Source organism: Zingiber officinale, chromosome 4B (assembly GCF_018446385.1).
Source record: "Zingiber officinale cultivar Zhangliang chromosome 4B, Zo_v1.1, whole genome shotgun sequence".
In the NCBI taxonomy this organism is placed as follows: domain Eukaryota; kingdom Viridiplantae; phylum Streptophyta; class Magnoliopsida; order Zingiberales; family Zingiberaceae; genus Zingiber; species Zingiber officinale.
In genome coordinates, this window is record NC_055993.1 from 140,958,839 (window position 1) to 140,971,496 (window position 12,658).

General features: G+C 34.8%; 1 protein-coding gene and 1 pseudogene across 1 annotated transcript; one reads left to right on the forward strand and one right to left on the reverse strand.

The window, feature by feature from the left end:
* The first annotated feature begins 1,113 nt into the window (after positions 1 to 1,113).
* LOC121977221 (exocyst complex component SEC3A-like) lies at positions 1,114 to 10,829 on the forward strand. Its single transcript, XM_042529814.1, has 25 exons — positions 1,114 to 1,513; positions 2,079 to 2,152; positions 2,613 to 2,693; positions 2,782 to 2,849; positions 2,940 to 3,042; positions 3,618 to 3,763; positions 4,049 to 4,166; positions 4,791 to 4,895; positions 5,106 to 5,207; positions 5,309 to 5,446; positions 5,884 to 6,012; positions 6,083 to 6,163; positions 6,238 to 6,312; positions 6,468 to 6,641; positions 6,729 to 6,828; positions 6,955 to 7,019; positions 7,483 to 7,653; positions 7,738 to 7,814; positions 8,585 to 8,666; positions 8,772 to 8,869; positions 8,996 to 9,104; positions 9,235 to 9,303; positions 9,956 to 10,021; positions 10,101 to 10,190; positions 10,631 to 10,829. Exons 1-25 carry the CDS (start codon positions 1,333 to 1,335, stop codon positions 10,739 to 10,741), a joined length of 2,613 nt encoding a protein of 870 aa, XP_042385748.1. The 5' UTR covers positions 1,114 to 1,332; the 3' UTR covers positions 10,742 to 10,829.
* On the reverse strand, positions 10,827 to 12,045 carry LOC121978784 (annotated as a pseudogene).
* Between the last annotated feature and the right edge of the window lie 613 nt (positions 12,046 to 12,658).

A 12,658-nucleotide genomic window follows, 5' to 3' on the forward strand; every position in this document is an offset into this window, starting at 1 on the left:
AGAGCAATTTACAGTACAGATGAATATTGATAAAATGATTCAAAATTAACAATTGAGTTAGTGGATTGATGAGATGATAATGAGTGGTAATAGTGGTTAAAGGAAAAAAATCTATATTCAATGTATTTACATTTATGAAGTTAGTGGGGTATAGTAGTTAAGTTAGTGGGGTGACTTATAGAGTTAGTGGGTTGTGATGAATTATGTAAGTAGCTTATAAATAAGCTACATGTTTTATGATTTAATTGAATTAAGTGAAAGATTATTGTGTTCCACTTGTCCATCTTGTCCTCTTATCCTCCTCCCAATTTTCGTTAACAATCAATACTAACTGCTGTGACGATGATTTCTGTGAAACTAAGCCAAGGCAATACTTGATGAAGCCATGGCTGGTCAAGAATTGTGGCTTCTCGAATGCATTAGCATGGCAGCAAAAGTTGCTAGACGGAGACTGACTTGATGCTGGAAGAAGAAGCCTCTCTGATCAGAGGCATCTCTCAGCAAGGTAAACAACCAACAGAAATGGTTCCCGTTGCTGTCGCAGCAACTCACAGAGGGGACTCCCATGGCTTCCCATCTCCCAATTAAGTGGGAGAAAGAAAGTAGAATGAGAAAGAAGAACTTGGAGTGTCAAGAGAATGAAGATTAATAGCTAGGGAGCCTAGGGAGGGACGCGAAGGGAATCTGTACTTGCCAGTTTTGATACTCCTTTGGCTTTTGCAGTAACCAGCAATTGTAGTATTAATAAAAAGTGGTTACGTTCATATCCTCTAGTCAATTGGACACCTTACAGAAACCACCAAGATACATAATGTCATAGTGCAGATGAATCAAATTCTTCTTCCCCAGTTTTTAGTTGATATATGAAACATTAGATTGTGTTTGAGTTATTTGATCAGCAGTTGTAGGTATGCAGTAGGTCGAGCCCCCGGGAGGCATCGGGATGAGTAGTTTTTAATTTATTGAATGAGGTTGAATTGAAGATAGTCATATACAGTGTCGTTTGTTATATCTTGTGCGTCATTATAAATCTCCTCACAAATGGAATATAATGCTGACTATAAAGACAATATATATATTGTATGTAATTAATTATATATTAATTAGCCTCGCTATTTTGAGAATATGATCAACACATGCAAATAATTAGGAACATCGATCAGAAAAAATCACGGATCCATATTTATCTCCGAGCTCTCTTTATTAATTCTTTCCCCACTTTAATTTGGATGTCTTCCATCGATCTGATCACAAGGCAGCCGCAGGGTATCACAAGGTTGTTAGACGGGAAGAGAAGAGAAGAGGAAGGTGACCGATCGATCGATAGATTCCATGGCGAGATCGAGCGCCGATGACTTCGAGCTGAGGCGAGCATGTGAGGTGGCCATCGACGCTGCCATCAACAAACAAAAAGTGGTGCTGTCGATCCGCGTCGCCAAAAGTCGTGGCGTCTGGGGCAAGACCAGCAAACTGGGGCGACAGATGGCCAAACCCAGAGTCCTTGCCCTCACCAGTACGTCTCGATATCGTTTCGTCTCGTCTCTCCTAATGTTTTACTCAAAAATAATTGGAATTCAAGCATATTATATAGGCTTAAACAGATCGATCGAATGAATTTAAGTATACACTTGCTAAAAATATAGGCGTGTCTTGTTGTTCTAGGTTCTGCAATGTGTTATTGATGTTTTAAAAATATTTTATAATTTCATTGAGATGTAAATTAATATTACACCATGAAATCAATGGAGAAAAAACACACACCATAGATAGTTGTCGTAATTGTATGCAGGCATGCCATTTTCTACCTGTATGACTTTTAAGTATTTTTTGCTTTTCGTATTTAAATTATATTTAGAAATATCTTTTGGAAAATTGAAGAAAGCATCTGGTATTGATATATGTATATACAAATAAAGCGACAACAAAGTAATAAAAATAATTGAAGTTGTGCTAGTTCTAACCATTTTAAGTAATTAGCTATATGAATCTTTGCTTAAGCATGTACATTATGCAGGATAAGAATTCATTATGATGCTATTTGTAGGAAAATGTACATTCATATTTGTCTAATCACGCAGCCAAAGCAAAAGGTCCAAAAATCAAGGCTTTTCTTCGTGTTTTGAAAGATTCAGGAGGAGGAGGAGTACTTGAGGTATCTTAAAATGATATGCTTATGAATATGTACCGAAATAATTTTATCCCTCGAAATGTCTAGTAAATAATAATACTTTTATGTTTTTTTTTAATAATAATGCTTATGATGAATATGTACAAAATAAAATAATTTTGTCCCTTGAAGTGTCTAGTTAATAATAATAATACTTTTATGTTCCTAAACATTTAACTTATTTTTTGTCATTTGAAAATTTGCTTAAAGTTTCATGCTATTTCGAAGGATTGATTTTGATGCTCAAAATCTTCTTGTACTGAAAGCCTTAAAACTCCTTTCAAAATCAAGTGTATTTTTTGTCTCATTCTCCAAAGGTCTCATTGTAAGATGTTTGACTGCTAATGTTTTCTTTTCTTAAATTGAATAAGAATCAAGTGTGTTTACAGCTGTTACACCAAAATTGCTGATGTACTCGTTCTCACAACCTCTAGTAATTTTGTAGCCTGCAAAAATTTACAAATTGAAACATCTTTCAAAAGTGGAAGTCTTGCAAAATGATCCAAGTGGTTGCTCATTCATGCTGGTATTTGTCATATCTTTTCTCCCTTGGAATTCTACTAACCCTTTTGCTGAATCTTGTCATTGATTTCCTTCTACCGCATTTTCTTTAGGGATTTGATAATCTTAGAAGCCAAAGTGTTGCTCCTCCTCAGTGGACAATGAGAAACAAAGGTGACAGGTGATTGCCTCCCAAACTACTCTGCGTCAGAGATGGACACAAGGATATGCTCTATAAAGAATGCACTTATTTATTCATTTCCTCTTGCAGGAACCGCATACTTCTATGCATTTTAAACATGAGCAAGGAGATATTGGGACGTCTTCCAAAAGTTGTTGGGATAGACATAGTGGAGATGGCTCTCTGGGCAAAGGTGTACCTCTTAATTTGTCTCATGCCCATCTGACCATTATATATATGCATATGAATATGTGAATACAAAGACTAATAGGTTTTATTATTATCTTAAGATTTATAGTTTCTTTATATGTGAAGTTGTACCATGTTGCAAATTCAAGACTAAATATTAGATTAGCAATTAGGATAGTATTTATCAAAAAAAAAAAAAGTGAAAAAACTTTGAATTGTAGTTACTTTGGCAAAGTATCTTACTCATCCTTTTCTAACCATCTTCCATCAAGCATGATAGCGCAAGAACTGCTCTTGTTTATCCTGAGCTTGAAACTGTTGTCATGCAATCGTTAGAACTTTAAATTTCAATGTTTCTTCAGTTGAAGTTGCACAAATCCTACTTCTCACTCCTTTTTATGGGCAGTTCAGTGTACAAAAGGTTTTTAACAGCCATTCTGCTTATTTTATTCAGTGCATATGATTAGTGAACACGGTGTTTGAATATAAGCATTGGATGTTCTATACCTGTACATAGTCTACTGTGTATGTAAACCAAAGCCAAAAAAAAGGGAAAATAAGTTATATGTTTTGCTACAGGAAAATAATACTGCAGTAAGCAGTCAAGTTATTACTCATGGTGGGCAAGATGCATCTGGTTTGATTCAAGGTCACTCACAAGTTACTGTCGAAAGAGATCTTGTTTCACAAGCTGAAGAAGAGGACATGGAGGCTCTCCTTGGCACGTATGTTACTTGATTATGTTTGAATTATCATGTAAAAGTATGCCTAGCATGCACGTATGCATCTTTGATACTTCCGTGATGCTTTTTGTTGCTTAGTGAAACGGAGCATTTAATCTGACGAATTTTATTTTTCTTTTCAAATTAACCTTCAGGTGTTTGTTTTCCAATATATGAATCTGTACCTCCATTATCTTTTGATAATTTTTTTACTTGCGTTATGTCCATAATGTTCCCTCTAATATTCATATTTATGCCATGATTCATACACAAGATATTCTGATGCAGGTATGTTATGGGAATTGGTGAAGCAGAAGCATTTTCAGAAAGGTTAAAGAGGGAACTTCTGGCTTTAGAAGCAGCAAATGTTCATGCACTTGTTGAATGTGAATCCATAATAGAGGAGGTATTGCTGTTCTTGATATTCTATAGTTCAATTTTATACGCCGAGTCATTAGCAAGGTCTTTCCAACTTTAGATATCAATTTGTTGAAAGCATTATTGTCTGCCCTAGGTCCTTTCCTGGAAGCTCATGCTTTTGGGATAGATGATCATTTAATTTGGTCAGTTTGTATTTATTTTTTTATTAAAAAATATATGTCCAATTATGTCAGCTCATAGTCATATATTGGGTTGACCAAATCAGGTATGGGATATGATCGGTTAATCAACTTTAATAAATTTTATTCATGTTCGTTACAAACTAGGACTACTTGTTTGGATATATGCAACCTTATGCCCCGTATATAAACTCCTTTCGTGACTTCAATATGATAGGCAAAATCTTTACTTACTTCTCATGATAATTGATGTAATATGATAAGGGTTTACAGGAAGTCCCGGTTAGCGATCAAAGAAACCATTTGTAAAAATGTACAGTAAGAACATATCCTGAATATAATAGTTTGGATTGCATTTGTAATAGTGTATAATTCAATATCTCAATATATGCATGTATGAATGTGATTTGCTTCCATGCATGTAGATGATCAAGGGATAGATTGCTTAACCAGTTTGTTAAATTTCACAGGTATTGCAAGGATTAGAAGGTGCCAGCACATGCGTGGAAGATATGGATGAGTGGCTTGGCATTTTTAATGTGAAACTTCGGCATATGAGAGAGGATATTGAATCAGTAAGCAGAAACTGATGAATGCTTAGTTTCCATTATCTAATCTGTCCTACACTAAAGTGGGAACAACTTAGGCAGAATATTTAGCAAGTAAATTTCTCCTTTTTTGTTTTAAATTATGCAAGCTATAATTGCATGTCGATCGATATGTCTATCTTCATTTTCCCGCACTCCTAACTGTTAGACTTGCATATTTTTCTTTCCGCCTTCAAGATTGAATCGCGTAATAATAAGTTGGAGTTGCAATCCGTGAGCAACAAGGCTCTCATTGAGGAACTTGATAGATTACTTGAACGCTTTCAAATCCCTCAAGAGGTATGTAGTTAGTATTTCACAAAATAGTGAATTCAAATTTAGACACATTCGATTCGTTGGTTGAAGTTTTGTGTGTAAATTAATATTGGTTGCATTGGCAGTATGAGGAATGTCTCACAGGAGATTATTTCGATGAGGCCAACGTGCATAAAAACGTCGAGGTTTGTGAATGGCTAACTGGTGCCTTGCACAATCTCGAAGCGTCAAATTTGGATCCCTGCTATGCAAGAATGAGAGGTGTATGTTCTTCAATCTTTCTTTGTGTTACTAACCCTCCTAGAGGAGGCCACCTCCCATGGGGCCAACCACAGTTAGCAATGATGAGCTATTAGAAGTTTATTGAGTTTATGCCAATTTAGTTAGTCAAGATTCAAATTACTTATTCTTAGATGCTTGTCCAATTTTATAAACAGAGTACGCTAAAAAAATATAGGACAAATGTAAGTCCACATGACGTTTGCTAAATGTATTTTTCATGTTCATTTTCTAGTTCCATATATTTATTCTTTCACTACCTTATCTCATAAAAAAAATTATTTGCTTTTTAAAGATCTTTCATCACTTTTCAAATTCAAAAAATTTACATTTTTTTCTACAATTATATGTTTTCCATGCCCTCTTAATCTTCTTTGACATCTTAATTCATTCTTGATCTTCAATTACTTTTTCTGTGCAGATCAAGGAAAAACGTGCAGAACTTGTATTATTAAAATGCACATTTGTTTGCCGAGCATCAGAGTTTTTACGAAATTACTTTCCAAGTTTGGTGGACCAGATGATGAATGACAAGAGCTTATTTTCTCAGGTGATCAAGTCGTCAATTTTTCCAAAAACGAAATTGTTTGTGAAGTTTAGACTGACCTAGCAGCATGCAGCGTGGACAACTCAAGAGACCTGACCATGCAGACCTCAGGTATAAATGCAGGACATATGCAAGACTTCTGATGCATATAAAGGTTTGTCTGGTACTATTATCTCGGATTCACTAATGGTAGGCCATGACTATTATACCCTGTTTGAAACTTCTCAGACGCTTGACAAAAATTTCTTGGCCCCTTTGCGAAAAGCTTTCTGTCATTCTCTAAATGTGTTGCTTCGTCGAGAGGTCAGTGATTTAAGATTGTGCCAGTCATTACTGTGATTGAATTGGTATGCATATTATATATGGGCTGTCAAGTTCCTGATGATTACCTTGCTGCCGAGCTTGTGTTAGTTTAAATGAAGATTATGTATATGAAATTAAAATTCATACTATTATAGGCACGCGAATTTGCTAATGAACTCCGTGGTGCTACCAAAGTAGCAAATACTAAACCAATACTCTGGCTCGAGGGCCCGATATCTGCATGTCAGGGAGCTAATGCAGATTCTTCTTCAGTTTCTGAAGCATACTCTAAGATGCTGACAGTTTTCATTCCTCTTCTTGTGGATGAGGTTCTTTTTGTTATTGATTCTTGCATTTTAATTACTTTATAATTAATTCTACACGACTAACAACTCTTACTTTTTTCTTATTACCAGAGTGCTTTTTTTGCTCATTTTATGTGCTTTGATGTTGCGGTACTTGCTTCATCTGATGGAACTGCTGTTAGCTCTACCCAGCCAATGATGGTTCCTCAAGGAAATTATATTAATTCATTTCTCGCTCTTTTTTTTTGTCCTCTTAAGTAAAATCATCATAGACAAATTCTTCCCTTGGAATAGTTTACAGTTTTTCTTCAACTTACACAATTATCAAATTCTTCAGGCAATGATGCTGCTGAGCTCGCAATTCTAAATGAATGTCTAAAAGAACTGCTTGCTGGGCTTGAGGTAAATTCAGTCTCATGCTCCATCAACAGGGAAAAACACGTTCACCTAAAAGCATCACACGAACAACACGAATGATCATTGTCTTAAAAGTGTCTCATGCTGGCACGTGTGCTCATATATACTTATGTGGTAATGCATATACATATGCAGCTGCATATCACTTCAACCTTCAACCTTCATAGATTAAGCTAGTTTGTTAGTTCATTGGACCTTTATATCCTAAGAATAAATTGGATGAGATGGAGATGATCAATAGGTTATGCCTAGTTTAATACCAAGCATAGTAATCAGTAAAACTGCAGGGCAAAGAAAGAGATGCCTTGGTTTAAAATCTGGAAATACTACTGAAGTTATGTAGCTTGTACGTTAATCTAGATGTGATAAGCACCTATTGTTTTCTAAAGTTCCTTTCATCTTCCAGATTAGGGAAAAGCATGACTAACATTTTACAATCTTCCTTCAGGAGGATTTTTATTCGATCGTGGATTGGGCGTACAAAATTGATCCATTGTGCTGCATAACGATGCATGGTATTACAGAACGGTATCTTTCAGCCGACAAGGCTGATACTTCTGGGTTTGTGCACCTTCTGCTTGATGAATTGGAAATAAGGATCTCAATGCTGTTCAGCAGGGTGTGTTATGCTCTAAGTTGTCCTTGTGCTTGTCATATTGCATAATGTTTGGTAAACAGCTTAAACTCCTTGTTTTCTTTATAGTTTGTTGATGATGCTTGTTATTCAGTGGAGAAATATGAACGTGGACGGCAAACAGGAGTTCTCCCTTGCATTCAAAGGTAAGCTTTCCTTTCAGCTTACACTAACATGGTCTAATCAATATCGGATCCTCTGAAAGCAACTTACACTTTGTTTATTTCCATTGTACCCTGAACACTGTATGTTGAATTTCTTTTCAACCTTTGACCCTCTACCTTTTAGATTGAAAATTAAGGGGTTAGGGTTAAAGGACCGTTCTAGTCTCCGATCAATATTGATACAATATTAGTATTGGTAAATATCTTATGCCACTTGTGCCAAATGTAGTTTCAATGATACGATTTAGACAAGGCTTTTCTCGACAGACACCATCTGAGATACAAAGATTCTTTCCCCATTGGCTATCCTTCAATTTCGTTTGCTATCATGGGAGGAGATTAAATGCTATAAAAAGAGAGAGGAGCAAAAGGAGGAAAGAATCAATTTGACACTAACAACAACAGTATTTAACTATAAAATGTCCTGGAAAATGAGTTCATGTAGGTCTTATAAAATTATAAATATGATTTTACCAGGATGGTTTAGGAATCAATGCTTGCTCATTGCTATAATTTTTTTATAATTTATTATTTCAAATTTTAATTCAATTGACTTTTCTAGTCTTATATTTGGAGATAAACGTCTTATATTTGAAGATAAAGAACCAAAGAATACCACTGTATGTGCATAACTTGTTGCTTTATTGAACATATAACTTGCCAAGTGATCTTGAATAACTTATTTCAATTGATTGAAAATGCTTTCTGGTAGTAACAAAATAAGAAACACAAAAATCACTTTTCCAACTTAGGTTTGCAATTCTCGCATCACGCATGGAACAATACACCCAAGGCCAGTCAAGGGATTTGGTCGATCAAGCTTACACTAAAATTGTAAGATTGTTCGATACTCACAACTTGTGTGTAATTCTCATTTTTCCTATTTGGTTTTGTTTAAGTTGCAATCACAAACAATCATCTTTAATTTATCGTGATTAGGTTAGCATCATGTTTGTGGCATTGGAGAGGGCTGCGCAAGTTGACTCCAAGTATTCTGATATTGTTCTTCTAGAAAACTATGCGGCTTTCCAGAACAGGTGAGTAGGCTGATCAGACATGGTTACTGACTTTTCCTATGCATTTTTTTTTTTATGATTAGATATTCTATCTGGTGAATCACACGCCAACCGTTTATTCTGTTCTGTAACTTTATATATATGCAGCCTGTATGACTTAGCCAATGTCGTACCAACCCTGGCAAAGTTCTATCACCAAGCTAGTGAATCATATGAGCAGGCTTGCCTTCGTCACGTTAGCATGGTCATTTACATAGTGAGTATACCAAATATATATATTTCATTTGTTCCATTACCTGTTGGCAATAGATGGGAATCTTCTTAAGGTCTGAACTGAAAGCCATTTCTGAAATAGCAATCATATCTATTGAAATATATCTTTTCAGCATTTTGAAAAACTGTTCCAGTTTGCCCGCAGAGTTGAGGAATTGATGCACACCATTCCGCCTGAGGAGGTCAGTGCTTGCAACTTCATAGTCAAATCAAATGCCTTCGATCAGCATCATTTACGTCGAATCTTTTGGACTCTTGTGAATGTTGGTATTTGAAAGGGATTTCATCTAAAACTCCATGATCCTTGTTACCCTCTAGTCTCCTGCCCGTCTCCTTTCTTGAAGCTTTCACAAAGGGATAGTGCATCTTCATCCTATGTCTTGAGTGCACATGTGAAGAGTGAGTTGATTGTCGGATCATAGGGAAGACTTGCCGAATCTTGTGCACCAGTGGGAACCAATATTCCTCTAAAATGAATCAACTCGTCGGTGCTTCATCTAGTTATCAGGTTCCAGTGCATTAGTGTTTTCTTATATGGATTTTGAGCTTTTATTGTTAAAGCCAGCTCCACTTCGATATTTTATTGCGAATTCATAACAGTCAGAACTTGAGAGTTATTGCTTGTACACTCTGAGTTTCAGATTATTTCCTATTCATCTTATCAACAAGTTCCTTATATAACTTTCTGCAAGTTTTTGTTTCCAGTGTCAGTTTACCTTTTTTTTTTTTCCTTTCATTTGTTTATCTTTAGCAATCAATTCATCATCCACTGCTATAGATATGGAACCCTTTTTTCTTACTTTTCTTATTTGTGCAATTATCATCAATGTGCAGATTCCCTTCCAAATTGGAATGTCAAAAGCTGATCTTCGTAAAATGTTGAAGTCTAGTTTATCAGGGGTAAGTTAAACAACATCAACATCATTTTTCCAATCTTTTGAGAGGAACTTCAACTATGCTACCTCATTGTTTCTGACAGCTTGACAAGATCATCAATGCTATGTATCGTAAGTTACAGAAGAATACAACTGCTCAGGAGTTGTTGCCTTCTTTATGGGATAAATGCAAGGTTTGCTTTTGTTTCATCCTCAAATGTTTTTTTTTTATTTCTCTGATGGAATGACTTCACCATCCCAAATTGTGTTTGTCTTTTTGTTTGTTCAAATTGTTGAGTTTGGATGGAGTTTATTCCATCCCATGTGACAAACACGACATGCATCCTTATGGCCATCATAATTGAGAGATTCATTATAGTTCTAATACCATATTGCATTCAGCTCTTTTTTCTCTAAATGACTAACTTGAGAAGAAGACACCCTCCGACATATTGACATAATGAGTCATCGTTCTTGTCCACTTAAAATTCTTATCTTCAATTGTTTTCTATAGGTACATGTACAGTAGTAAAATTGTACCATTTGAACTGGCCATCTAAACTCCAACATAGAAGCAACATTACCAATTTATATGTAAGAGCTTAAGGTTTAACAATGACTTGCTGCATTGCAGAAGGAATTTCTTGAAAAATATGGAAGTTTCGTCCAGCTTGTCGCCAAAATATATGTCAATGAGCCTGTTCCTTCTGTGGCAGAGATGAGGGACGCACTCGCTTCAATGTAAACAAATCGTTTCTCAATTCTTTCTTGTTTTTCAGGTCTCATATGATCCTTTCTATTATCACATTATTATATATGTGTTTATTTTTTCATTCTTCTTTGACATTAAATGCATTATCACTCGCCACCTCTTAGTTATGGAATCATGACAAAGTAGTTTGCAACAGGTGAATAATTTTTTTTTATAAACTACTTGGCATTATTTGAATGTAGGTAACTAAATAAATCACCAATAATAATTTTTTTTTACCATATGTTCCGAGGTAAAGATACTTGTTGCCAAAAACTCGACCAATTCGAGCTTCCCATCGCCCATTATGATGATGCCTAATTAACATATATAAAATTTTCATTTGATTTTTTTTAAATAAAAATAATGATATAAACAAATTAAATACCTTGCTACTCCTCTATACTTGGAGACTCCTCTCGAGAAGCCACTGCTCTTCCTGTATTAATTGCTTTCACCACTTAATTAATTTTCACTTAAAAAATCATTATATATTAATTAATACCTTCTCAATAATCCAATATATTCTTCTCTGGTCTGACTCTCCATTTCCTTGAGCTCTTCCTCGTATGCTGATATCTTCGATTAATTTAAATTAAATAATTCATAATTAATTATTTAAAAATATATTTAAAAATAAAAAAATGGAAATTGTAGAAAATAAAAAAAATAATACAGGGAAATTGAGGATGGTGTCTTGGCCCCAATACTTCAATGCTGCTAAATCATACCCTCTTCATCGTCATAAGCCCCTGCATTAATATTAATCCAGAAATTAATTCTCAAATTATTATTATTATTATTATTATACATTAAAATGTTTTTCTCACCAAGATAAACTGCATCGAGATCCAAAACCTCCACCAAGGAAGCAACACAGAAAACATAATGTAAAATAATGTTAACTAGCTCCATTAAGAAAAAAAGAAATAAATAATTGACTTTGTGATTAATTAATTAATTGCTTAACTTGCTTTCCTTTCTTATTTTGTGACTCATTCCAGCAGTTTTTGTCCCACAAATGTGCCTCGTATCTCCCGGTCCACCGATGCCTGCTCAACTTAATTATGATTAATGAACACTAATTAACCCTAAAAACACAGCAATTAATAGTGATTAAGCAAAGTATTAAGAATGATTAATTAGGGACTAATTAACTGGTTAACCTGGTGACACCGCGGTAGATGGAGCTGCGTTGAGAAGGAGACTCTCTCGGTACACTCTTTCTTGTTCTCTTTAGCTTCACGGCTCTGGTCGCACCGATGTTTCTTTGCCTCTTGGTCATTGCTATTGCTCTTCCAAAGATGGCAATTGAGGGAGAAGGAGTGTGTGTTGGAAGCCGGCTCTCTTGTATATTGGCCGTCCATTGTCTTCACTTGGAGCAATATTGTGGTGACTCTTGCACTAATCTTGATGTTTTTGAAGTATTAATTTATTGCAAGGATTTTTTTTTTTTTACTTTATTTGATGAAAAATAAAGATAATTTGGTATCTTAAACACTAATGTTGGGGGGGGGGGGGGGGGGGCCCAAAGAAAGAAAAAGAAGAAGAGTTTAGATGAACTACTAATTAACTACTTCCAACTAAAGAATCATGAAAAAACAGTAATTTATTTTACATATTGTTGTTTAGATTATTAATTAGTTGATCCAATTGATGACTTTTAAATACAAAACTTTGAATTTAATTTATTTTTAAGAAATTTCATTTCAATTTCTAAATTTTAATAATTTTTTTATAAAACTAAAATATATGCAATTTTTTAAAAAATAATAAAATAATCCCTCTATTAACTGGATTGTAACTCTCAACAAAGCTTTATATTAATTAGTTCAATAACCAGATAATTCCACATATTTTAACTTAAAAGCTGTAGTAGAATTTTGTGTGGTTTGTGAAGTATTTAAAAGG

What these genes read in the sequence shown, in the direction of transcription:
- LOC121977221 (XM_042529814.1), top strand. Translation starts at nt 1,333, where the DNA reads ATGGCGAGATCGAGCGCCGATGACTTCGAGCTGAGGCGAGCATGTGAG. An exon ending in ATGGAGGCTCTCCTTGGCAC is followed by an intron (nt 3,764 to 4,048) that starts GTATGTTACTTG and finishes ATTCTGATGCAG; the next exon opens with GTATGTTATGGGAATTGGTG. An exon ending in CTTTATGGGATAAATGCAAG is followed by an intron (nt 10,191 to 10,630) that starts GTTTGCTTTTGT and finishes GCTGCATTGCAG; the next exon opens with AAGGAATTTCTTGAAAAATA.